At 48.6% G+C, this 21,938-nt stretch overlaps 8 protein-coding genes across 12 annotated transcripts; 3 read left to right on the top strand and 5 right to left on the bottom strand.

Annotated features, from left to right (window-relative positions):
* The first annotated feature begins 464 nt into the window (after positions 1-464).
* Positions 465-2,461, top strand: LOC122619091 (lysoplasmalogenase-like protein TMEM86A). 2 transcript variants are annotated; one of them, XM_043795802.1, is made up of 5 exons: positions 465-654; positions 1,228-1,397; positions 1,455-1,645; positions 1,706-2,245; positions 2,325-2,461. In XM_043795802.1, the coding sequence occupies exons 1-4, from the start codon at positions 634-636 to the stop codon at positions 2,029-2,031; spliced, it is 708 nt and encodes a 235-aa protein (XP_043651737.1). In that variant the 5' UTR covers positions 465-633; the 3' UTR covers positions 2,032-2,245; positions 2,325-2,461. The 2 variants fall into 2 exon arrangements, with proteins under 2 accessions (XP_043651737.1, XP_043651736.1); XM_043795801.1 differs by having other exon boundaries at positions 1,455-2,245.
* On the bottom strand, positions 2,266-6,844 carry LOC122619090 (condensin complex subunit 1). Its single transcript, XM_043795800.1, has 6 exons — positions 6,662-6,844; positions 6,113-6,584; positions 5,158-6,053; positions 4,956-5,097; positions 4,812-4,899; positions 2,266-4,757 (listed from the first exon to the last, which is right to left on the bottom strand). The coding sequence occupies exons 1-6, from the start codon at positions 6,786-6,788 to the stop codon at positions 2,337-2,339; spliced, it is 4,146 nt and encodes a 1,381-aa protein (XP_043651735.1). The 5' UTR covers positions 6,789-6,844; the 3' UTR covers positions 2,266-2,336.
* Positions 6,845-7,114: 270 nt separating this feature from the next.
* On the top strand, positions 7,115-8,323 carry LOC122618818 (mitotic checkpoint protein BUB3). The gene is made up of 2 exons (XM_043795399.1): positions 7,115-7,414; positions 7,470-8,323. Exons 1-2 carry the CDS (start codon positions 7,223-7,225, stop codon positions 8,256-8,258), a joined length of 981 nt encoding a protein of 326 aa, XP_043651334.1. The 5' UTR covers positions 7,115-7,222; the 3' UTR covers positions 8,259-8,323.
* A 1-nt stretch (position 8,324) lies between these two features.
* Positions 8,325-10,124, bottom strand: LOC122618817 (pickpocket protein 19). Its single transcript, XM_043795398.1, has 5 exons — positions 9,267-10,124; positions 9,053-9,205; positions 8,869-8,998; positions 8,624-8,813; positions 8,325-8,568 (listed from the first exon to the last, which is right to left on the bottom strand). Exons 1-5 carry the CDS (start codon positions 10,083-10,085, stop codon positions 8,325-8,327), a joined length of 1,536 nt encoding a protein of 511 aa, XP_043651333.1. The 5' UTR covers positions 10,086-10,124.
* A 121-nt stretch (positions 10,125-10,245) lies between these two features.
* LOC122618819 (general odorant-binding protein 99a) lies at positions 10,246-10,952 on the bottom strand. The gene is made up of 2 exons (XM_043795401.1): positions 10,793-10,952; positions 10,246-10,711 (listed from the first exon to the last, which is right to left on the bottom strand). Exons 1-2 carry the CDS (start codon positions 10,829-10,831, stop codon positions 10,316-10,318), a joined length of 435 nt encoding a protein of 144 aa, XP_043651336.1. The 5' UTR covers positions 10,832-10,952; the 3' UTR covers positions 10,246-10,315.
* A 449-nt stretch (positions 10,953-11,401) lies between these two features.
* LOC122620052 (pickpocket protein 19) lies at positions 11,402-13,327 on the bottom strand. Its single transcript, XM_043797327.1, has 6 exons — positions 13,206-13,327; positions 12,591-13,155; positions 12,373-12,522; positions 12,112-12,310; positions 11,822-12,058; positions 11,402-11,764 (listed from the first exon to the last, which is right to left on the bottom strand). The coding sequence occupies exons 1-6, from the start codon at positions 13,316-13,318 to the stop codon at positions 11,658-11,660; spliced, it is 1,371 nt and encodes a 456-aa protein (XP_043653262.1). The 5' UTR covers positions 13,319-13,327; the 3' UTR covers positions 11,402-11,657.
* Positions 13,328-13,542: 215 nt separating this feature from the next.
* Positions 13,543-15,743, top strand: LOC122620053 (pickpocket protein 19). 3 transcript variants are annotated; one of them, XM_043797328.1, is made up of 7 exons: positions 13,543-13,718; positions 13,777-14,431; positions 14,488-14,788; positions 14,912-14,959; positions 15,011-15,155; positions 15,215-15,321; positions 15,371-15,743. In XM_043797328.1, the coding sequence occupies exons 1-7, from the start codon at positions 13,567-13,569 to the stop codon at positions 15,640-15,642; spliced, it is 1,680 nt and encodes a 559-aa protein (XP_043653263.1). In that variant the 5' UTR covers positions 13,543-13,566; the 3' UTR covers positions 15,643-15,743. The 3 variants fall into 3 exon arrangements, 1 of the variants encoding a protein (XP_043653263.1); XR_006326111.1 differs by having other exon boundaries at positions 15,021-15,155; positions 15,215-15,504; XR_006326112.1 differs by having other exon boundaries at positions 15,021-15,321; positions 15,371-15,380.
* On the bottom strand, positions 15,606-18,227 carry LOC122620051 (pickpocket protein 19). Of its 2 annotated transcripts, none has more exons than XM_043797326.1 (7): positions 17,470-18,227; positions 16,875-17,409; positions 16,407-16,812; positions 16,301-16,354; positions 16,108-16,243; positions 15,935-16,047; positions 15,606-15,871 (listed from the first exon to the last, which is right to left on the bottom strand). In XM_043797326.1, the coding sequence occupies exons 1-7, from the start codon at positions 17,685-17,687 to the stop codon at positions 15,687-15,689; spliced, it is 1,647 nt and encodes a 548-aa protein (XP_043653261.1). In that variant the 5' UTR covers positions 17,688-18,227; the 3' UTR covers positions 15,606-15,686. The 2 variants fall into 2 exon arrangements, with proteins under 2 accessions (XP_043653261.1, XP_043653260.1); XM_043797325.1 differs by having other exon boundaries at positions 15,687-15,871; positions 16,875-17,424; positions 17,479-18,227.
* Between the last annotated feature and the right edge of the window lie 3,711 nt (positions 18,228-21,938).

Below are 21,938 nucleotides of genomic sequence, written 5' to 3'. Positions count from 1 at the left end.
AAGGTGGCGAAAAAGTCCAGAGCCAGCCAAGCTTTGCGGAGAAAGCTTCGGCAAGTGAAAGTGTGCAGAGGTTGTTGCATTGTTTTGAAGATACAAAGAGAAGAGCGGAGAGCGATTGCGCATGAGTATCTCGCGGATACATTCTGATGCTGGCGGAAAAGCTCTGCCCAGCGGTCAGTTCTCAATTAACCTGTTGCGTGAGCGGCGCTCTCAGAGTTTCCCGCTCTCCCCCAATTGCAAAGGTAGAAAATAATCAATCTGCCCTCCTGGGCCCGCAATTGTATCTGTATTCCTAAGTGTGGGGAAGTATCTGCAGAATGCTGCATATGCTGCACACCACATGTCCGGCTGAAAACTTTTCACTCTCCGGCAATCGGAAACTTTCCAGCGTTCCGCCAGCCCAAGTCCAGCGAATCGAAAATGTATACGAATATGAGGCAGTATACGCCTCAGTTTATTGACGTTGGCCGCCCGTGCGCAACGTGTTCTTTTCCATTGTTTTCATTTCTTGGGGGGGCACTAAATAGTTTTGTTTATTTTCGATTCCGCGCTCGCATCGTGTGAAAGTGCAGCTTGACTGCCCCTTTTTTTAACCGCCTCTAATAGTTGTAATTTGCACTAATTACCGCCGCAATGAACGATTTCGGGCAGTTCGTAAGTGACGAAGGTTCTATAATTCAGACAACTCAAAGTCTTAAGTTTCACTGATAATATGGACATTATGCGGAAAATACACATGTGTGTGTGCACTGCGGATGCTTTATCTAACCGCAGCAAGTGGAACAAAGACACAGCACACAAAGCTTCGTCCTTGACCTTGCACATCTCTCAGTTCTCCGGACGGGGGCCACTCTGAAAGCTCCTGCATCGAAAGCGAAAGTTTGAAGGACCTCTCGAGTGCCACCCCCTCGCCCGAGCCGCCCATTCCCCATAATTCCATGCAAAGTTACATCTCGAGGTTCCGACGAGCCAACCCCAAGAACAAACGCCTTAATCTAATCGCTTCGATTACCCTAATCACTTGGTTTGGCTGTAGTTTGGACCTCCGTGTCTTTGCGATTTGCTATAATCGCTAAGCTATTTCTGGGCCAAGCAACATGTGCAGCCTCATATGATTTATAGATAACTATTGTAAATACTCGAAATGTCTATTAAACCGTTTTAAATTAGTAGGTTTTATATTAGCAGAGAATTATTACAAAAATTCTACAAATTATTATATTAAAGGCAAAGTCGCAGGGCCTGAAGCTGGTGCCATTCCTGGTGACCCTCGTCCTGTACTTCTCGCTGGTGCGGCAGGATCCTCAAGGAGAGCTATGGACCACCGTGCTCAAGTGCCTGCCCATTTTCACACTGGTATTCTATGTGCTGGCCAAGGGCATCTCGCTCAAGAAGGAGTAAGCCTTAAAACAACCTAATGCCACATATTACTTATGAACAAGTGTTTTTTACAGATACCGTCGCTCAGTTTGGATTCTTTTGGGTCTGGTTTTCTCCAGCGGCGGTGATGCGCTGCTCAACATAAATCTATTCCCCTTCGGAATGATCTCCTTTGGAGTGGCGCACGTATTTTATATCAGCGCCTTTGGCTGGAAGCCCGTGAAGTGGATCATTGGCTCGGTTCTGTACGTGGCCGTATCACTTTGTAAGTTCTGTTTGCTGGCTATTAAACATTTACCTTACCTGGAATATTTGAAACCTCTAGTTGTTTACTACGTGCACACGAAACTGGACGACATACTCATCATCGGAGTGCCCATCTACTGTTTCCTGATCACCACAATGCTGTGGAGATCGCTGGCCCGCGCCGTGGATTCCAGGAACTTCCTCGCCGTGTTCTGTGCCATCGGAGCCATTCTGTTTGTGATCTCCGACGCCCTGATCGCGGTCACCATGTTCGTGGGCGTGCCCCTGCCCTGCGCCCGCCTCCAGATCATGATCACCTACTACGCCGCCCAGTTCGCCATTGCGCTGAGCACCGCGGACGACGGTCCTGCCCTCCAGCGCTCCATTCGCAAGAAAATTAAGTGAAGGCAGTGCCCAGTGCTCATCTGTTGGATACGGATACCCATAGACAACATGAACGCAACCACCAAACTTAGTACTTCCAAAGCGCCTAGAGTATTGCCATTTACGTGTGTTTGTTTCCCCATCCCAGTAGCTTAGTGCAACCAAATATTTGTTCCTTTTCTGGTGGATGTGGAAACGGATCTTAGTAGTTTACTAGATGTTTGTTGACTTCAAGGTAATAAATATACTAATATAATAGGTTCAATACTACTTTATTACAAACAATCTTTGTACATCTTACAAACCCCGTTCAGACGGAGAACGAACTAGTCGCTGCTGCTGGAGCTGGAGCTCTCTTCTGAGGTGGAATCCCGGCGAGCACGTCGCCCGCGTCCTCGCCCAGTATTGGTCCTGTTGGCCGCCGGCTTGCGGCCAGCCTTCTTTGTCCTTGGCGCCGCCTTGGTTCTGTTGCCCTGACCTTCCGGAGTGCTTTCCTGATCACCAGGCTGGGCAGCGGAATCAGGGTTGACTTGCAGGCACTCGTTCAGTCGATTCTCGAACTCGGTGACCACCGCTTTGAGCTCCGGCTTGGCCAGCTTGTTGGTGTTGCTAATGATCAGCTTGAAGGACTGGTAGACCTCGTCCACTTGCACCTTGTCCTTGTAGTGCTGCATATTGTCCATCAGCTTTTTCACCGCTCGCTCGTTGTAGGTGAGCAGGCCGAGGCAGTAGGCGATGTCGCGCCATTGCCGCTCCACCCGCGTCACCGGGAACCGCAGGCACAGCTTCTCCACCAGCGTCTCGATCTGGCGATCCTTCTGGATGAGGCCCAGAATGTAGGCCATGATAATGCGGTACTTGTCCTCATCCAGGTTAAGGTTGATATCACCCAGCCGGGAGATGATGTCCGGCAGCACGTTGTACAGAATGTTCGACTTGTTGGCTATCTCCTTGAAGAACTGCTTGGTGATGTTGCGAATCTCGTCGTTGCCGTCCACAATGCACAGCGCCATGTCGGCGATTTGGCCCTTGACGCGTATCATCTCGTTGAGGATCAGATGAGAGAGCATTTTGACGGCAGTCAGCCTCAGCTCGGTGTTCGATTCGTGCAGCTGAGCGTAGAAGTGTCCCGTCCACGGTTCGATGATGTTTGGGAAACGGAAGGTAAGATCCGACAGTCCCACCACCGTGTTGCACTTGATCCGGATGTTCTTAGTTAGGTTGAGGATGTTCATCAGGAAGCTCATGTTGGTCTCGCAGAAACGGGAGGACACGGTCATAAGCCGGGCCAGAGCCAAAGTGGTCGCCTGCTGCAACTTGGGATCTCCAAACTCACCAGGACGCTTGCATATCTCTATAATGAATGGCGCCAGCTTGGACAGCAGGGCGTCCGGGTTGTAGAGCAGCATGTCCTCGCAGATGCCGTTGATTTCCTCGGCGATGTTGTCCTCTGCTGTTGCACCCACCAGATCATCGTCCGGCTCCTGCTGCGGCTCCGCCGCCACTCCGGACAACCTCTTGCGCACCTCCATGGCTGACATATTGAGCGTAAGTCTGGCCGAGTTTTGTGAACTTCCCGCCTGTTGATTCCGGTTCTTACGCTCTTCAAGAGCCGTCAGCTCGTCGCGATACTTCATGTTGTTATAGATGTCCATGTCGAGGAAGATCATCTCCTTGATGGTCATATAGCCGATACAGAAGACTAAGCGGGATACCAAAAACACGGGAATCAAGGTGCCTTGCATCTGTGATTGGGTATCAGCTTGAGTCTGAGTGGGCGTAAGGGTCTGCGAGTAAGGAATTTCCAAGGGCTGCGATTCGCGAATGTTTTCCTTATCCGCCAAGTCTGGAGAGGAAACCACTGCAGCCGCCTCCTTGACCAGCCAGCTCTCGTTGAATCGCTTGAGAAGAGTCACCACCAGTTGCTGCGCAATCACATCCGGCGCCTGGCACATCCTGTAAAAGTATTCGAAAACACTCATGGCCAGACCATCGAAGTCGGTTAGACTCTTGTGAAAGAAGCAGTCGAGGAAGAACCGCGTGATCTTTCCAACGAATTCCGCGTCGCTGTTCTGGCGTTTGTAATACTTGGCAGTGTTGTTTGCATCGATGGAGTTGACCAGCAGCTGCAGACAGGAGGTAAATATCCGTGGATCGCGGCGCACCCGCTCTCCGACGGCAATATCCTCGATGATGGCAGTGTTGGCCGAAACAATACTGGATTTTGATTGCGAGGCCATTATCAGAAGCTGCAGCGACAGGCGAGATTCGTTGGATGTAGTGCCTTCCAGTTTTAGCGTGAAGCGCTCAAAGAGCACCTGGATAACTGCAGCGTCGATGTCGCCACCCTGCACCCACTCGGCCATCAGCGACTCCAAGGCCGTGTAGTGTCCGTACTCGATTTCCGAGAGAAACTTGGACAGGTTCTGCACCACCTTGATGGCATGAGCGCGACCCGTTTGGTCCGTCGAGAAGAGAACTCGCTTGTAGGCATCGGACACTGCATCACGCTTCTCCTTGTCCGAGGACCAGACCAGCTGGAGCATTCGCTGCATTCCCGACTCCGTGCCGTGGATTCCAAACATGTAGCCGGTGGTGAACAAGTCCACCGCCTCGAAAACATCCGTGTTTGTCTTGGACATGAGCATGTCGTGGAGTTTGGGAAAGGCTGAAGTCATCAAGACTGCAAAATCAATGCTGTCCTTTAGGAACTGCACCGTTTTGATCTGCTGAAGCATCTCCTCGCTCTAAAATTAAAGATTTGGTTAGTAGGAAATATATTTTCGAAGGCAGAAACATACGCTCTGTTTGAATCCCGCAGCCAGCAGGTGATATGTTTTCAGCAAGGCCAGCACATAAACGCAGTGCTCTTCGTGCTTCAGTAAGGAACTGAAAAGTTAACATATTCAATTTAAACCGAAATTATCTTTAAACAGCAGGCATACCTCATATTCTGATTTCCCGCCAAAAAGTCCACCTTTCGCACCAGAACAATAACGTCCTTGTAGTTCTTTTCCCGCATCAACGGGATGATCCGCTCCAGCAAGGTCTCGTCGCTCTCCTCCTTGTCGAACTGCATATCGGGAACTGAAATATGGCACTCAACTTTACAAAATACCCTTTACTACGGGAACAGCATGAACTTACACTCCGTCAGGTTAGACTCTATGAAAGGCAGCAATTCGGGCGCCAAGGTGCTAAACTCGTCGTTCAGCTTCTCCTCCTGCTTGCGCTCTTCCTCTAGTACCTCATTAAGCTTCTCCATGGCCTGTACCTCGTGCTCATGCTTCGTTCGGAGTTCATCTATGGAAAGTTTGCAGCTGTATGGATTGCTTTCCAGGGCGGACTTGATCAGCTGCATGGCGGCACGCCGCACTAGCGAGCTCTTGTCTTCCAGCCTTCCGATGGCTTCATCCAGCACTCTGGTCAGGAAGTTAAGCGGAATAGCGTGCTGGGTTTTTAGGTGATGCCAAATACTGAGCACCTTTGAACGCACGTGTGCAGAAATGTCCAGGATGTGGGCTATCAGATATTCGAGGAACTCATTGCGCACTTCCTTCAGCTCTTCGCTGAGATCCTCCGAGGTCAGTTCGCTAACCACGGTGTCGCCGATGATCTGCAGCACACAATTGCGCAGCGTGTGAGACTGACAGTCCAGAAGATCTTCTGCCAGCTTTTCCAAGTGGGGCACGATCAGCGATGGTGCGATGTTCGAGAACTCGGAGAGGAAATTGGAGAAGTGCTTGGACACCGAAGAGTCAGAGCTGTCCATTTTTAGGGCATCCACAATGCTCTTGATTAGAATGGAGAAGACCGAGGAAATTCCGTACTCCTCGTGCAGCAGTAAGATTCCGGCGGCCACTGAGGACGATGCGTGTTCAGTGCCGCGTAGGATCTGCAGGATGCGGACCGGGAAGGTCATGGCCTGATTGAAGCGCTTGATCGAGGTGCCCAAGATCTGGAAGATCGTGTCGAAGACGTGCTTGTTGTCCGCCCGAAGCGGCAGAAGTTCGATTGTTCGATAGCAGATGTCGCAGAGCAAACTGGGGAAAGTGGATACATTGCAGATCGGTGAAATACGATTCTGAATTCAAATTCTTACTTTATAAAGTCCTCCTCGGCTACGGGCGGACTCCAGAGCTTCTCCAGCGGGCACTGCAGCACATTGAAGAGCTGCACCAGGAACTTGCCTCGCTTGCCCTCCCAGTTGGGAAATTGCTCCAATCCCTCCGATGGTTTGGCCCGCTTCTTCTGAACATTGAGCTGCTGATCCCGCATGGCCTGCTGCACACTGTTGTTGATCTTCTTGACGGTGCTCACTTGGAGGAACAGCGTCATCTTGGTCAGATTGAGGTAGCTATTGCGCTGCTGGTTGGACATCGGCTCACTGGCCGTAAGCAGAGGCTGCAAGTCCTGAAATAGTTTCTCCACGGTCAGGTAGAGGAGGTCAAAGGACCTCATTAGATTCTGCGCAGAGGTGGCATCTGAGCCGCGGGACTCGAGGATCGAGTAATACAGATCGAAGTGCTCGAATATATAGAAGGGATCGCCCAAGTGCACTTTGCGCTTGCATTCTGCGGAGGCAACATAAAGATTGTGATTCATAAAACTGTACTCAATTTAAAAAGCAACCGCGAAAACGAACACTTACCTTGTAGTTTCGCGGGAATCTCTGGGGCGCCAAAAATCTCCTTTACGTAGTACTGATCGCCACTGGAGTTGATCAGGTCAGTTGCATTCAGGGGAAGAACGAACTGGAAGTCGTGCGATTCCTCCATGGCTGGTATTATTCCTATTTACCTCCAAATAAATATTCTGTCTTCTGAATTGAGTGGCGTCGTTTATAGAGATGAGCACATTCGCCGCCAAAGCGATCGCATGATATCGGTTATCGGTAACTGATAGCTGCATAATTATAAATAATTATATAATAGAATAATGGAAGTGTAAATGCTTATGTACAATTTATCTCGGAAAAAAACAGATTTATATCGTTTAAACAAGGTTTTATTAAAACATCGTACGTTACCTAAAGTGTACCTGTTTCGGGAATCCCCTTGATGCAGCTATGCGATGCATCGATAGTGATATCGACATACTCGCATCTCTACTCTAGACGCCGTGCAAATTCGGAGTTTGATTTGCTTTAAGCAGTTTTTGTTTGAATTTATTGCCTTGTTAACCCGTTGTTACTAGCAGAAAACTTGACAAAATGCGTCCCCCAGAGTTCAAGCTTAACAATCCGCCGGAGGACCTCATCTCCGCCGTGAAATTTGGGCCCAAATCGAATCAGTACATGGCGGCGTCTTCTTGGGATGGAACACTTCGGTTCTACGATGTGCCGGCAAACCAGCTGCGCCAGAAATTCCTGCAGGATGCCCCCATTCTGGACTGTGCCTTCATGGTGAGAAACCTTTGTACAAATTCGCAACTCCCTATTAAACCAACTATGTCCGCAGGATATAGTGCACGTGGTCAGTGGCTCGCTGGACAACCAGTTGCGTCTCTTTGATGTCAACACCCAGGCGGAAAGCATAGTTGGTGCCCACGAGGAGCCCATCAGATGCGTGGAGCACGCCGAGTACGTCAATGGCATCCTCACGGGTAGCTGGGACAATACCGTAAAGCTGTGGGACATGCGGGAGAAGCGCTGCGTGGGAACCTTCGAGCAGAACAACGGAAAGGTGTACTCCATGTCCGTGATCGACGAGAAGATCGTGGTGGCCACCTCCGACCGCAAGGTGCTCATCTGGGACCTGCGCAAGATGGACAGCTACATCATGAAGCGGGAGTCCTCGCTTAAGTATCAGACCCGCTGCATTCGCCTATTCCCCAACAAAGAGGGCTACGTGATGTCCTCCATCGAGGGACGCGTGGCAGTGGAGTACCTGGATCACGACCCTGAGGTGCAGCGTCGCAAGTTCGCTTTCAAGTGCCACCGAAATAGGGAGCAAGACATCGAACAGATCTACCCCGTGAATGCCTTGAGTTTCCATAATGTCTACCAGACATTCGCCACCGGCGGATCCGATGGCATTGTGAACATTTGGGATGGCTTCAACAAGAAGCGCCTTTGCCAGTTCCACGAATATGATACCTCCATATCCACGCTCAACTTCAGCTCCGATGGCAGTGCCCTGGCCATCGGCTGCTCCTACTTGGACCAACTGCCAGAGACTCCGGCTACCGTGCCACATCCGGCCATCTATATACGCTATCCCACGGACCAGGAAACCAAGCAGAAATAATGTTATCTACCGAAACTATTCATTTACTTGTTTACGGCGAAGTTATACATCATTTTTTAAAGTAAGCTACTTAGTATACTCTTTTAATTTCAAGCGCGCATCTTTGAAGAAGACCCACAACAGCTTTCCCAGCACAAATGAAAATTCTATAAAACTCATGACGGAGGCCCCTATATAGAGACCTATGATGCCGCCAAAGTTGGCCAGTAAATCTATATTGGTGTACTTCAGCTTCGTAATGATTTTGGTCATGACGCGCTGGCCATAATAAACCTGGGCTTTTATCAATCGTTCTGTGGAGTTCTTTGGGCTATAAGAAAAGGGATTTTGAGATCTGCTGTTTAAGAATATATCATTGAACTTACTAATTCAATTTGCGCACATTAAGCGACATTTTGTACTGCCGTGAATTGCAATTATCTGGGCAATCACAAAAGTGACCTTGTCGTGAGTCGTTAATGTATTTCTCCTGTTCACCGACCTTTACGTAGGTGAATATATCGGAATTATAGCCTAAGCATTTTGCATCCTTAATTCCGCATTCCGGAACTCCCTCTAAAAGAAAACATATTGAAAGTGTTAGAAAAAGTGGTGTTTTCCCAGTAATTACCAATGGGAGGGAGAGTAGCTGGCAGGGAGCACTGGCAGGTCTTCCATACCACCAAGTGGAGGCACACCGCCAGGCAGTTTTCCCGATTATAAGTCAACGTTGTGTTCTGGAAGCCAGGGTTCCTTTCGTTCTATGGAGAAAGGTATTCAATTAATTATACTTATTTGTTGGCATATACACACACATCAAAGTAGCAACGTCTTCTTTTGGGACTCATTTTATAAGTATTCGGGGAGGTTTCCACGACCATCGGATGCACAGCAACGAAGTTCTCCGTATCCGGATACAGGTGGTAGATTATTTCATTGGACCATTGACGTGGCTCCTTGATCATAAGCTTAGTAAACAATCAATTTAAATACAATTTGCGCAAATGGTTAAGTAACTGCAGAACTTACATTCATTCCAAATGGAATGTGAGTGCTATTGTTGTTCATAAAGGAGAAGCTCGCATTGATCGTGAACTTGAGGCCCGATTCCTCGCCAGCGGTGCTCAGCTTGTAGGGATAGAACTTGTTGGTCAGGTGCTTTTTCTGGGAGTGTTCCGAGATCATGGAGTTGAAGACCAAGCACTGGCCCTTCACCGTCTGCTCCCGCACAAAAAGCTGGCAGCAATCGTAGGGAGTCTCGTTAAAGACGCAGGAATCGGCGACAAAGAGTTCATCGCAACGATAGGTCATGTAGTTCATCACGTCCGTCAGCTTCAGATAGCTTATCCCTGTCAGATTTCGATTGGCAAGAATCCTAATCCTGTTGAAGTTGGAGAAGTTCATGATATCCAGACTGGCGAGTAGTTGCCGAAATGTTTCCCGGAGCTCGGCATCCGGATGGCGTGGCAGAAAGCGGTGCAATGCAGACGCAGCCCTCTGCCAGTTGAAATGACTCCACGGGCAAACGGCCACAGCTGGAAAGTCGATGTGGTACACTGGCAACTGGGTGGTCTCTATCAGGCTGACCAGGAGCTGCTCGCTGTGGCGGTGCCTCAGCACGGTGTACAGACTGAATCCGGTGATCACCGCTCCCAGGACGATGGTGAGCCACAGGCAGCGCTGCCAGAGATGCCGCTCCCCAAAGACGTGCTGCATCCCAGGGATGGTGGAGTGGGCGAAGGAGCGGCGCAGTCTTTCCCGGAACTTAATGCCAGGTGGCTGGTTCCTGAAGCGGAGAAGTCCCTGTCTCGGCCGCGGAGCCACGAGTTCCTTGGTGTACAGCAACATGACGAATGCAAGAAGTTGGCCAAGTTTTGCTTAGCTGGACGACATACATTCGCTGCCCAATGAAAAGTATAGGTTTGAAGTAATTGCTACTCGGAGTAACTTATAAGAAGAAGTATATTTTATGGCATTTCCCCTGTGAACCGCGAACAAATGCACCAACTTTTATGGGAAATCAATTACTTTATTAACTAAATTAATGCTTATCAGTCCATCCGCCCAACTAAGACGCACTAGGCCTTGGGGGCCAGGCTCTTCTGGATCTGGGCCAGGTTCTCCTTCAGCAGGCAGGTGGCTCCGCGGTAGGCCCACTCACACTCGGGGGATCCCTGCTCGTTCTTGTCCACGCAGGCGGCCAAGGAGGCGTGGAAGGCCTCGTTGTGGTCGGCGTGGTTGCCCACCAGCTGCTGGTGGATGTTCTCCACGTTGAAGCCGCTGGCGACGTCGAACAGGCCCCACTTGGTGAAGACGCACTTGATGTAGCACTGGGTCTTCTCGTCGTTGGGGTACTCCCACTTCTGGTACTTCTCCACCAGATCCGCGGGCACGGCCAGCTCCTTGACGCACTTATCCCGGTACTCAAGCATGTCGTTCCGGTTCTTCACCACATAGTCGGCGGAGGCGGAGACCTTTAACCCAATGGAAGGAAGACGATGAATTACCGTTGACAGTGTGGACCTGGTCACAGGTTATCTGAATCGAGCACTCACCAGTCCAATCAGCACGCAAATGGCAACGAAAACCTTCATTTCTACTTTTTTTCCACTTATTTCTGCAGCGAACGAGCGAAGACTGATCACAAATAGGGCCAGGCAGCCCCTATTTATACGAGTCCGAGGGATCCGATGTGGGTTCGGGATTGGACTTGGTACCTGAGGGGTCTCCAAGGCGCGATTATGCTTTCAGATGCCCATTTTATTTTTATGCTATACGGCGCTCTGGGCATCTGATTCTTTTGTGATGGGCTTTTATGCTTGGGCACAAGTGGACAACAAAGAACTTCTGGATGCCATCTAATAACCTCCATGGGAGAGTCGCTGATAAGAGAGCTCCCCTTTAATCTTTGGCAAATTGGCGCCTTAGTCGTTTTGGTTTTGTTGTTGCTGAAACAGATTAATACACATGTTTAGCGAACGCAGCACATTTGGGTACACTACAAAAAATGCAAAAATTTAAGGTATTTTCAATTATTTCTCGGCATTTTATTGAGGGTATATAAAAAAGGTATGTGCGTTACAAGAATTTATTGCTGATCTATTTATGACAAAGTTCCAAGCTACACTTTAATTAAAAGTCAACATGCATTTTTGGGATTTAAAAACAACACTTTTATGCCATTCGTTTTGCTGAGTGCACGTGAAGAAAGCCTATAGTTTTGTTATGTCTGGTTGGGGCTGCACCTGAAAATTTTCCACTGCCCGAGCAGGTAGTTCTCCGAATGCGTTTTGTTTTCTCGAGTTGTTTATGTGCGCATCCCAGGAACCAGGTGAGTGGTGCATTTGCCGATTGTCTTGGATTACAGGTAAGTCTGGGAACGTGAGAACCCAGCTGGGATTTCATGGCACCACTTTGGGCCTAGGAACCTTGTGGTATGCGACAACAGGCGAAGTGATCCAAGATGTTGTTGAAGCAACCCAGCACCGAGATGCCCATGATCAGGCCAGCTATTCCTCCAAAGGAAACTACAAGTAAAGGAGATGGATACATTTCAACGCAGATGTGATTGATGCCAAACTCACCCATCAGGTCGATCAGGGTGAAACGGAGCACGGAGCGGTAGGAGAATAGGGTCTCCTCCTGGAAGTACACATCTATCTCGATCTCCGCCCCATGGGTGCTGTGGGTGCTCAGCTTCTCCGTGTAGGTCGACGTGTGGTACTGGGTGTGATCACACTGGGGAAAGCAGCCGCAGTCCACGGTGGTGAACACGTTGTCCCGGGACTCTTCGATGATGTTGCTCATGGAGAAGAGGGACACTAAGCGAGATTCATTATATATTTTAACAATTTTAGTTTAGAGTTAGACCCACGTCTGTGCTTATTGAAGCAGGACAGATCCTTGACACCGCAGATTCTACGCCCGTTGCTTGCCTTGGCATCCGTGATGTTGTCTTCATCCAAAGTGGCCTTCACAGGCAGTTCCAAGGAGCAGTTGCACTTGCTCAAGATGTAGTTGAAGTGGCACTTGTAGATGCACTCCGAACGCGAGCTCCCCTCTGGGATTTCATTCTAGGGTACAATTTGGTCATGGACTTTAAATAATCTAGTATAGTCTAGTCTAGAAAACCAACCGCAAAGTAACAACGACGCATTTGCACAGGACGGGAACGGACCTCCAGCTCGGCAGTGAAACGGAGTGGTTCCACCGGCACCACAATGCGATCCTCCGAGGAGTAGTCAATGCTCATGCCCAGGTACTGAGTGGGCTCGTGCACTATCACCTGTTGTTGTGGTGTTGTGGTAATTACTACCATGTCATGGCGTGCTATCTATGTGTTATCGGACTCACCCCCAGTGTGTTCAACGTATACACACCTTGCTGCCGCCTGATCTTCACATACAGCCCACTGTGGGATCCCGATGCAGCCACGGACCAGGGCCAAGTGTCCACCTTTCCCGAGGAGACCAGTGAGTTGAACTCGAAGGCGAAGCCATTGAAGGTCTTGGTGGGTGTGAAGAGGTCGCAACAGTTCACGGCCTGGCGACGCCACTGGCACTCGATGAAGAAGTGCTGGCAGTTGACCTGCAGCGACTGGTAGATGTCCCAGGAGTTCATGTCCCAGCTGTCCAAGTAGGCGAACTCCGTGAAGTTGTCCTCCGTGAGGCGAGCCGACATCGGCGTTTGCCAGATCACGGACTGAACCAAATTATAGGCCTCGGAGAGCTTCGCTTCTTGCAGGCTGCGAAGATGGATCGGAATGATGGTCACGGCTGGGAAGTCGATCTCGGACACATGCATATCGGTCCTTTCGATGGAGGTCTGCACCCAGTAGTAGAAGTAGCGCTCCGAGGACAACATGCACACATACACAGTGACCAGAGCAGCTAGGATTTTAAGGGGAATTCTAGCGTATCTGTGGGGAAAAGGGATTATTTCTGGATACAAATATCCATAGTCACTTACCGCCTGGTCGAGACCCATCCACTCGCCTCCTCCTTCTTCTGCTTCTTGGGCTCCCCGTGGTCATCATCATTATCCTCGGGGCAGGGCTCTGGCTTCCAGGCGGTGGCACTCATTTCACTCAGCGGACGAACTGCGACTGTGGGAAAATCTCGCTAATTGGTAGTTCGGTGCGCTAATCAATGAGCAGACAACCACTTCTGTCGGCGGGCTTATCAATGGCAGGAAACATAACTACTCAATTACAAAGCTTGTGAGCCATAATGGATGGCAATTACAAGTGAACTGGCCATTGGGCCGTGGCCATAAAAGGGTTCCCCGCATTCCGGCCAAAAGCTCAGTGATTGAGTGACTCGTTACCGGAATGGCCAGGGCAGATAAGTCGGAAAAGCCGCAGGAGGCAGCTGAGAAGTGCCTCGGGGAGCTGCTAAAGGTCCACTTTCGGAGCTACTGCGAAAAGTCCACCATTCACTGCGTTCGCTACCTGTACGATTCACACCTGCATAATCTGGAGAGGTTTGTGGCTTATTTTCTAAAGATATTATCTTAAGTTTTTTATAATCATTATTTTTAGAATCATCTGGTGCGTGCTGCTCATCATCAGCATCGCACTGTCCTACTTCTTCTACCTGCTGCTCTCCGAGCGTTTCGTTTCCCAGAAGCTGCAGACGGTGGTCCACGATCCGCAGTTCCCCGTATTCCTGGTGCCATTTCCGGCCGTGGGAATCTGCACGGACAACCGCATCAACTGGCAGAAGCTGGAGGCGGCCAAGGAGCAGTTCCTGCCGGCGAATGCCAGCGTGGAATTGGTCGAAAGTTTCACCGTCCTGGTTTCCCGCCTGGAAACCCTGCGCTTTGGCAGCTTCCTTTCGAGCTTGGCCCAGCTGGAGGACGATAATCTGGAGGCGGTGACTTTTGTGAACCTAACTGAGCTGGCCCTTTTTCTGACGCTTAAATGCGAGGATATCATGGTGCAGAAATCCTGCCTGTGGCGCAGTTCCTCCTTCAATTGCTGCGAATACTTCGTCATGGAGAAGACGGAGTTTGGATTTTGTTTGGTTTTCAATTCGGAGATTTCGCCACGCTCCAAGGCAATTAAACAGAGGGAGGGTCATCACTTCTATCCGCGGCACAATGCCAAAGCAGGACAAAGTACGGGCTTGAATTTTGACTTACTCTTGAACGAGAGCTTCAGGCGACCCGATTCGCAGGCGAATAATAATGTCTACGTAAGTATCTGGCAGGAAGTAAACTATATTAAACTGCTAAGTGGAACCATTTCCAGGTAATGATTAAAAAGACCGACCAACTGAGCAATGTCGTGTACTCGATGACCCAAAACACGGAGACCTACGTGACTGTCCGTCCGGATCTCACCTGGACGGACAACACCACGCGCAGCATTCCGCCGGAGCGCAGGAACTGCCTCTTTGCGGACGAGCAGGGCGAGCTGGACTCCAATGACTCGGCCAAGAAGTACGGGAAACCCTTTCAGCTCACCAACTGCCTCAACAGATGCCACGAGTCCTACCTGATCCAGTTCTGCAACTGCTCCCTGCCCATTTTCTTCCTGAATAACAAAAGGGGTGAGTCTAAAGATCACTTTGCATGTTATAACTTTATAAAGCTAGTTTATATGAACTGAAATATTTGTTAATTACACTTTTTATAATATTTTAATATACTTAAGTCCTAATATTTTCTTTCAGTTCCCGAATGCGATGCAGTCAGCCTGCGCTGCCTGGCTCGTCACAATGGTGGGAGAAAGTGAGGACATTAATTCTGGAAATAATACCCATCTGTTGCAGACATTTTCAGCTACGACAAGCGAAGGGACGAGGATGCCCTGTTCAGTGCCACCAAGCTGGGCATGACCTGTTCCTGCTTGGTGGACTGCTACCTGCTCGACTACTACACAGCCACCACCACGCTGCCTTTGTCCGCTTATAAACTGTAGACTTAACTGGAACCCTTCTTTGATTTCTTGAGATATCTGAAACCATTCGTTGCAGACCCAAGGATCCGCAGCAGACACTCTTCAGGGTGGATGTGCACTACCAAGTGGAGACCACACCTTTGTACCGCACCAGCCTGGAGTTCACCATCATCGATTTGATTGGTAAGGCCATCTGCATGGTTAACCAGACATATAACTGGTATATTCGCAGCCAATCTGGGTGGAATCTTTGGACTCTGCTTGGGGGCTTCTATGGTGAGTGCCTTCGAACTGATTTACTATCTTACTGTGGGCCTTGCAGTGCATCTATATGACAACGAGTACTATGGGGTCTTGCTCAAGCACCTGAAGGTCAAGTGGGCCAGTTTCAGGGGCTACCTCAGGAACGAAGAAAGTCATCTGGCGGAGATTCCTGCTGCCCACAAGGATGCCAATGAAAGCCAATTCAGGCATCCCTTTAAGTACAGAAAAAATGTGTGGTAATGATGGTTTCAGATCGATGTGCTGTATTTATTAAATGTTTAATGTCAAAACTTAATGGGTGTTATCTTTCGCTGGCCAAATGGAATAGTTACAACGTGAGGTTCCGGCTTCTTTAATTTTCTCTTGTCACGAATGTACAAGTAGAGCCCAATTGAGAAGTAGTAGGCCAATTCAAAGGCGCTCAGTAAGGAGGCGCCTAAAAACAGGCCGATTATGCCACCAAAGCTAGCTGAAAACATAAAAGTACAATTAAAGATGATTTAAAATATTTAGAAAGTAAGTCTTAACCAACCCAGTAGTTCCACAAAGGTAAATCTCATGACGGTTTGGTACTGGATAAACCAGCCGGACTGGAAGAAAATATCCAGGCGCATTGTACCCGCCTCAGTGTCCGTTTCATTATTGCTGCACAGGATTTTAAATATTTTAAGGACATCTAGTGGATTACACACAGGATGCACTTACTCCAGAGTGGTGGTGGTGTAAACGCGGTCGAAAACCAGCTGAGTGCAGCTGGTGAAGCAGTCACAGATCATGCTCTCCTTGAAGGGGTTCCTGACAAAGTCGTCCTCCTCGGGATGCCGTTCAATGCTGAAGGTAACTGTGATACAAAAGGAATCAAATTATCTTACGTGAATTGTCCTTGAATAGATCTCACCTCTGTTGTCGTAGAGGCACTTGAAGTCCGAGGCTTTGCAAGTAGTAAAGTTATCTGTGAAATTGCAACAAAATTAGGAACCTGGCAATAAAGGATCATAAGTTACCTTTATCAGAGACGGGAAAAAAGATGGAGGGAGAGCACTTGCACAGATTGATGACATGTTCCTGATGGCACCTGCTGCGGCAGTTCCCCACCCAGTACTGGAAGTCCGGAAAATTCTTGTACTGCGGATTGTCGACCTCATCGCCAAAGATGCATCTCCTGACCTCCGGCGTCACCGCCCGGGTTCGTTCATCCGTCACTGTGAATCGCGGAGTTATGCTGATCCTGGTGTGGGCTTCATGTGGCACATGGCGCACCACGTCGCTCCACTGCTGCGGCTGCTTGATCATCACGTTGATGCCCCGCTTGCCAGGACGAATGTAGGATCTGTTGAGGCGTATGAAGACATCCAGGCCAGTGCCCTCGCCATAATGCGGCGTGCGCAGGGGATAGTATTTGTCCTCCTTCTGCACACATACAATTATCAGCTAAAAACTTAACTTAATGTATAAAGTATGGGTTTACTTACAGCTTTTTGTCGCGATGCCGGACTGATCTCCGTGTTGAAGACGAAACACAAGCCGGCCTCTGTGAACTGATATTCAATGACCTCGCAACAGTTCACTTCGTTTCCCCGCCAGCGGCAGATGTGAAACAAGTCCTGGCACTTAAACTGGATGAACTTGTACACCTCGCGAAGGTCGAGATGGTCTAGCATGTGGAGCTCATCAGTCAGAGTTTTATTCATAAAGAAGTTGGACATTTCATTCAGGCGCGACAAGTGTGGATCGCCTGCCGCAGTGAAGAACTTTACGAAGACGTCCTTCTGGGCAGCAGACACGTTGGCGCCCAGGAAGTGATGAACTGCCTCGTTCTCCAGTGCCCTCCAGTTCAGGCGGTTCCTTGGACAGAACCCAATCGAGGGAAATGGTATGCGGAAAATCGGGAGCATCGTGTTCTTAATGGTGGTCTGTATGCGCACCGTTTGGTACAGTTCGTTGAGGTCCACGTAAACCACTATGGCACCTATGCTGGTGGCCACCAAGATCAGCAGCCAAATCACTCTGATGTACCACAAACTATAGAATGATTCCAAAAAAACGAAGAGAGTTAGAACAGCTTACCGCTCGAACTTCCTCATCTTGGGATCGGCCAGATATCGTATGCCGTGCACGGAGGACTCCGCTGCGTAGTCCTTGAGATATGGCAGCATGAAGTGCCACAGTTTACCCAATCGCCTGCCCTTCCTGGCATCCTGCTGCGTCTGAATGAGTCCCGATTTGCCGCCGTAATCCCTGTAAAGTGGACGACGCACTCTGGGCAGTTCCAGTGGATAGAACATGGCTCCACTGTGGAGCAAAGAAAATGCCTGGATGCGCTTCGCTCGACGGGTGCAATTAAATTGGACATTCAAATTTAAGTTAGCGCAGAGGAAAGCCTCCGCAGCATTGAACTCAATCAAAAAGCAATTATTCGAAATGGTCGGGTGGGTGGCTCCGGATCTCGACTGGCTCCCCTGCCCCGCCAAAGCTTAAATCACGCACACAATTAACACTCGAAGGGGCAAGTGCGGGTGGCAGGACTAAAAGTGGACAAGGACGCGCCGCTTGTTTACTCAACTCGACTCGGGATGGCGGGGTGCAGTCACTGTCCATTGGCAGCGTAATCCTCCGTTGGCTCTGCTGTTTGTTCGTTCATTTAAAGGAGCTGCTCCAGTCGGAAAAACTAGGGTGCAGTACATAAAATACATAGAGAATCTAAACTGAAAACCATGTTTCACTCATTATTGTACATATATTCCATTAAAAGGTTCAATACCGTGTTAGTCAGAAGTAAAAATTTAATTTTTTTAATTTTTCTAAGCCCCTAATCTGTAGCTTTCTCCCAGTGTAAGTGCCAACCACTGGCGGTTGGAGGAGTCTGTGTTACTTTTTATTGAGTGCTGGTCAAATGGAAAACTTGGGGAAGATGTTAGACATTTTTGTCAAGCTTTCATTCCGATTGTCTGTTGCTCCGAATTGTTTTGTGTAAACAAGTGAAAATATTTTCGATTTATCATTGCGTGCATTCCCATTCCCATTGCCATTCCCATTCCTTGGCTTTGACTTTGTTGTCCTCGTCGATTGGCAGGATTTCGGTGGCTTGGCCGCGTGATTTATTTGGCCAACAAACTATGCCCCGAGTTGCTCCAATTTGATTCTGCAGTTGCGTGTTTAGCGCCACGGATTTGAGTCGACTTTTGGGGCAAAGCGGATAATGTCGTCTTGCATTTGCGTTGGCTTTGCCCCAATGCTGCCAGCTTCCAGTCACTAGCCAAGTTAGTTAGTTGGTCGAAGTGAATGTAATCAGCAGATGAAACAGTTCATTCCCTTTATGAGGCAAAAGTGCCCAAAAAAGGATTTTTGCCAATTAAAAATAATTCTGAATCATACCATCACAGTTTTTTGCAAAAATTACGAAAAATTTTTTTTTTTACTTTTCCATTCAAATTGATTTGGAGCTTGAATATAAGTTTTAACAAGCATAGAAATTCATACTTTGACCATTTTTTTCCCATATTTATCTACCAAAGGACAGAATGCCAGACCTTTTGGGTCCATAACTCCACCCACAAGGATGCAGGGAACGCCCATAGACACGTGCACACGTGGTTTCCTGCTAATCCTGGCATTAGGGACAACTCGAATGGTCGCCAATTAGCGTGGTGTCAATCAAACATCCCGACTGTCTGCTCAGAATCTGAATGCCAATTGATTTGTGCGCTCGTCCTCCATTTTTCGGTTTTGCCCTGGGATTTCAGGTGAACTCGGGCTTGCAAACCGCTCAGCGGGGAAATGACAATTTCAGCATTTTCAACATTGATTGATGGCCATTAATTCGGGTATATCACTGGCCAAAACGCTGGTCAAACTAGTTCGCAACTGCAGGTGATTTATGTGGTCAGTGAAATATAATTACTCAAAAGCATACACATATTTCGCAGATTTTCCATCCGAACTTAAGCGCGTGCTGCTGCTATTTTATCCTCATTATCCAGGCAGACATCCACTTAGAGGCTCGGAATGGAAACCTTTTCTCAGTGACTTTAAACCCCTTGGATCCGGCTGATTAAATCGCCGCGGGCCGTGAAATAAATCCGCCACAGCGCCCCATTATGCACAGTGGGGCAAAGTCCGCTGATGAGTGGCTATAAATAAAATTCCAGCAAAAACACACAGAAACACACATGACACACCCATGACACACTTAATCGACTCCGAACACACGTTAATGACTTCCGCCTTGGCCAGAAACTTTCAGGCACACTCTCACTCTCACTTTCACATTCCCGTTCACTTTAACTTTGGCTTTTGTATCCCTGCGCGTGTGCAACAATCTCGCATCCTCGTCGGAGAGGCGTCATCATCATCATGAATCATCCACATCGTCATCATCATCGTCATCTCATCGTGGCGGGGTTCAAGTTCATGTGGCCTATTAAGCACAGACACCCGGGATGGCAGAAAGTTAGGGCGATTGCGAATCAGAGACGTGGCAAAGGAGCGACTTTCGTGGGCCACCCGTTCAAAATTCAATCTCACTTTTATGAGCCAACAGAAACGTGACGAGGCACCGACTGTCACCGGAGTGACAGGATCAAGGAGCAGGAGCAGCAGGACCCACTGAATGTTGCCAACTGCCAGTTAGACTGTCAAGTGTCTGGCGAAAATGCCATTTAAATATGCAAATTCCCTTCAAAAGCGAACTTTAACTCGTTCGCTGGCACGCTAATTTGCATGTTTCGCCGCGCCGCAAAGGCTTTGTCTTTTGTGCGGCTCCAAAATGCTGAGAAAACTGCTCGGTAATTGCGTTTATCTTTTGATGGGTAAATCCTGGAAGACAAAAGTCTGGGCGCCATCACTTCCGGTCGCTAAGCTGTCATAAACAAGCGCAGTAACGCGTGTTAATTATTTAATAATATTACGCGGATTACCAGCCATAGAGCCCGAGCCGCCATTTTGCCATTTCGCCAGTTTGCCAGTTTGGCTGATTGATGGGCCAGCATTTTCAACATTTACCCTGCCGCTGCTGCTGCCTCTTCTGCTTCCTCCTCCTTTCCATTTCCGTTTCCGGCGGGGAGCAAAGGAGCAAAGATTTGCCATCGCCCATCGATGGGAGGCTGTCAAGCGGCCAAGGCTGTCGACTTGTTTGGCCAACGGAAAGGTGTTTTGTTTATATCCAATCCACGGCAGAACTAAAGGCAGGCAGCAAGGACTGGTGGCGAGAGAGAGCAGCGCTTGTCGCTCGCAAGTAATTTGAATAATTTTCTGAAGAAGTGCAAAATTTGCATATGAAATCTGCAATCTCGCATGCTGGAAACGGGGTGGCAGGAGTTTTTCCACACATTTGCAGCGCCAGCTGCATTGACTCAGGCGCATTCAGGCAGCAGGAAGTTCATACTGCTCCTGATTCTCGTCCTTTGGTCCTGCAGGCAAAAAAAAGACAGAAATTTATACAAAAATCAAAAATCGAGTGTTACTTTTAAAGTAATCGTATAATTACCCCCACTAAGTTGGTTTAATAAATAGATGTCCTGTTCTTACTTACATCCTGCAGAAGGCTGCCCGTTTTCTCTGAGTGTGCTTTGGATTTGGCGGGCGGGCGGCGGTGAAAAGATGCTTTTAACTTGTCTATGCAAATGCAAATGTTTGTACGCAATCGAGGAATAAACAAATGTGCTCTCTGCGAAAATGTGTGCATGTGCGTTGCCCTTGTCGAGTAGTTCGCATCGGAAAAAGTTGGAAAGGAAAAACGGGGGATGGGGGGGAAAAGCGAGTGAGTTGTGGGCGGAAGGAAATTAAGAAAACTTCTTATAATTGATGTCATGCATTTTTAATCTCATTGCAGGCGGCCTGCCATTTGCATTTTCCTATTTTATGTTTTCTGTTTTCCATTTTCTATTTTCCTCTTTTATTTCGTTTCGGTTCGCAGCACAAATTTTGACATCATATGTATGCGCAAATACACATTGGAATACTTGCTGGCGAAAGGATAACACTTAAGCTCTCAATTAAAACACTTTGCCGGGTGCTCGGCTCAACTCGCTTTAGTTGGGCAGTTGTGCAATGTAAACACTTGCATTATGGCTTTCTTCACAATTTTAATTACTCCTCGCAGACGGAATTCCTTAATTTGCTGCTCCTCACACATCCTGGACGTGGGTGCGATAATAAAAAACGCTCTTTGCACATGCAAAATGCAATAAATGAGTGCAGAATGCACTCTGCCAGGCATCAAGTAGCAAAGACCCGGCTGCCAGGACACGCCGGAGATCCTTGTGTCCCCCGGAAATACTCGTGTGCCTGGGGAGGTCGCCCCGTTTGAGCCCCCGGGTATTTAATTTGAAAGTTTGCTTAACAACTTTTTAAATACCTAATGTGCCAAGCGGGTAGACAAGTATTTCATGTGCCAAAAATGCTTCACGTGCCATAATTCGGTGGGGGAGTCCTGGCCAGGATAACAAAATTATTCGCATTGACGCTGGCAAGTTAGCCTTAAATTTAAACTGGAAACGTAGCTGTGAACGGAAGGAAGGAAGTGTGTTTAGATAGAT

Source organism: Drosophila teissieri, chromosome 3R (assembly GCF_016746235.2).
Source record: "Drosophila teissieri strain GT53w chromosome 3R, Prin_Dtei_1.1, whole genome shotgun sequence".
NCBI classification, from domain to species: domain Eukaryota; kingdom Metazoa; phylum Arthropoda; class Insecta; order Diptera; family Drosophilidae; genus Drosophila; species Drosophila teissieri.
The sequence above is the reverse complement of the archived record's forward strand: the minus strand, read 5'-3'. Positions and strand labels throughout refer to the sequence as shown.

What these genes read in the sequence shown, in the direction of transcription:
- LOC122620053 (XM_043797328.1), top strand. Translation starts at nt 13,567, where the DNA reads ATGGCCAGGGCAGATAAGTCGGAAAAGCCGCAGGAGGCAGCTGAGAAG. An exon ending in AGGCGAATAATAATGTCTAC is followed by an intron (nt 14,432 to 14,487) that starts GTAAGTATCTGG and finishes AACCATTTCCAG; the next exon opens with GTAATGATTAAAAAGACCGA. An exon ending in CCTTTGTCCGCTTATAAACT is followed by an intron (nt 15,156 to 15,214) that starts GTAGACTTAACT and finishes CATTCGTTGCAG; the next exon opens with ACCCAAGGATCCGCAGCAGA.
- LOC122620052 (XM_043797327.1), bottom strand. Translation starts at nt 13,318, where the DNA reads ATGAGTGCCACCGCCTGGAAGCCAGAGCCCTGCCCCGAGGATAATGAT. An exon ending in ATACGTTGAACACACTGGGG is followed by an intron (nt 12,523 to 12,590) that starts GTGAGTCCGATA and finishes CCACAACAACAG; the next exon opens with GTGATAGTGCACGAGCCCAC. An exon ending in CTGCTTCAATAAGCACAGAC is followed by an intron (nt 12,059 to 12,111) that starts GTGGGTCTAACT and finishes AATCTCGCTTAG; the next exon opens with TGTCCCTCTTCTCCATGAGC.
- LOC122618817 (XM_043795398.1), bottom strand. Translation starts at nt 10,085, where the DNA reads ATGTTGCTGTACACCAAGGAACTCGTGGCTCCGCGGCCGAGACAGGGA. An exon ending in ACATTCCATTTGGAATGAAT is followed by an intron (nt 9,206 to 9,266) that starts GTAAGTTCTGCA and finishes TTGTTTACTAAG; the next exon opens with CTTATGATCAAGGAGCCACG. An exon ending in GAAGACGTTGCTACTTTGAT is followed by an intron (nt 8,999 to 9,052) that starts GTGTGTGTATAT and finishes CTTTCTCCATAG; the next exon opens with AACGAAAGGAACCCTGGCTT.
- LOC122618819 (XM_043795401.1), bottom strand. Translation starts at nt 10,831, where the DNA reads ATGAAGGTTTTCGTTGCCATTTGCGTGCTGATTGGACTG. An exon ending in TTTGCGTGCTGATTGGACTG is followed by an intron (nt 10,712 to 10,792) that starts GTGAGTGCTCGA and finishes ATTGGGTTAAAG; the next exon opens with GTCTCCGCCTCCGCCGACTA.
- LOC122620051 (XM_043797325.1), bottom strand. Translation starts at nt 17,687, where the DNA reads ATGTTCTATCCACTGGAACTGCCCAGAGTGCGTCGTCCACTTTACAGG. An exon ending in GCCGATCCCAAGATGAGGAA is followed by an intron (nt 17,425 to 17,478) that starts GTTCGAGCGGTA and finishes ATCATTCTATAG; the next exon opens with TTTGTGGTACATCAGAGTGA. An exon ending in TTTTCCCGTCTCTGATAAAG is followed by an intron (nt 16,355 to 16,406) that starts GTAACTTATGAT and finishes GCAATTTCACAG; the next exon opens with ATAACTTTACTACTTGCAAA.
- LOC122619090 (XM_043795800.1), bottom strand. Translation starts at nt 6,788, where the DNA reads ATGGAGGAATCGCACGACTTCCAGTTCGTTCTTCCCCTGAATGCAACT. An exon ending in GCCGAGGAGGACTTTATAAA is followed by an intron (nt 6,054 to 6,112) that starts GTAAGAATTTGA and finishes CACTTTCCCCAG; the next exon opens with TTTGCTCTGCGACATCTGCT. An exon ending in GCGGGAAATCAGAATATGAG is followed by an intron (nt 4,900 to 4,955) that starts GTATGCCTGCTG and finishes TTAACTTTTCAG; the next exon opens with TTCCTTACTGAAGCACGAAG.
- LOC122618818 (XM_043795399.1), top strand. Translation starts at nt 7,223, where the DNA reads ATGCGTCCCCCAGAGTTCAAGCTTAACAATCCGCCGGAGGACCTCATC. An exon ending in TTCTGGACTGTGCCTTCATG is followed by an intron (nt 7,415 to 7,469) that starts GTGAGAAACCTT and finishes CTATGTCCGCAG; the next exon opens with GATATAGTGCACGTGGTCAG.
- LOC122619091 (XM_043795801.1), top strand. Translation starts at nt 634, where the DNA reads ATGAACGATTTCGGGCAGTTC. An exon ending in TGAACGATTTCGGGCAGTTC is followed by an intron (nt 655 to 1,227) that starts GTAAGTGACGAA and finishes ATTATATTAAAG; the next exon opens with GCAAAGTCGCAGGGCCTGAA. An exon ending in GGCATCTCGCTCAAGAAGGA is followed by an intron (nt 1,398 to 1,454) that starts GTAAGCCTTAAA and finishes TGTTTTTTACAG; the next exon opens with ATACCGTCGCTCAGTTTGGA.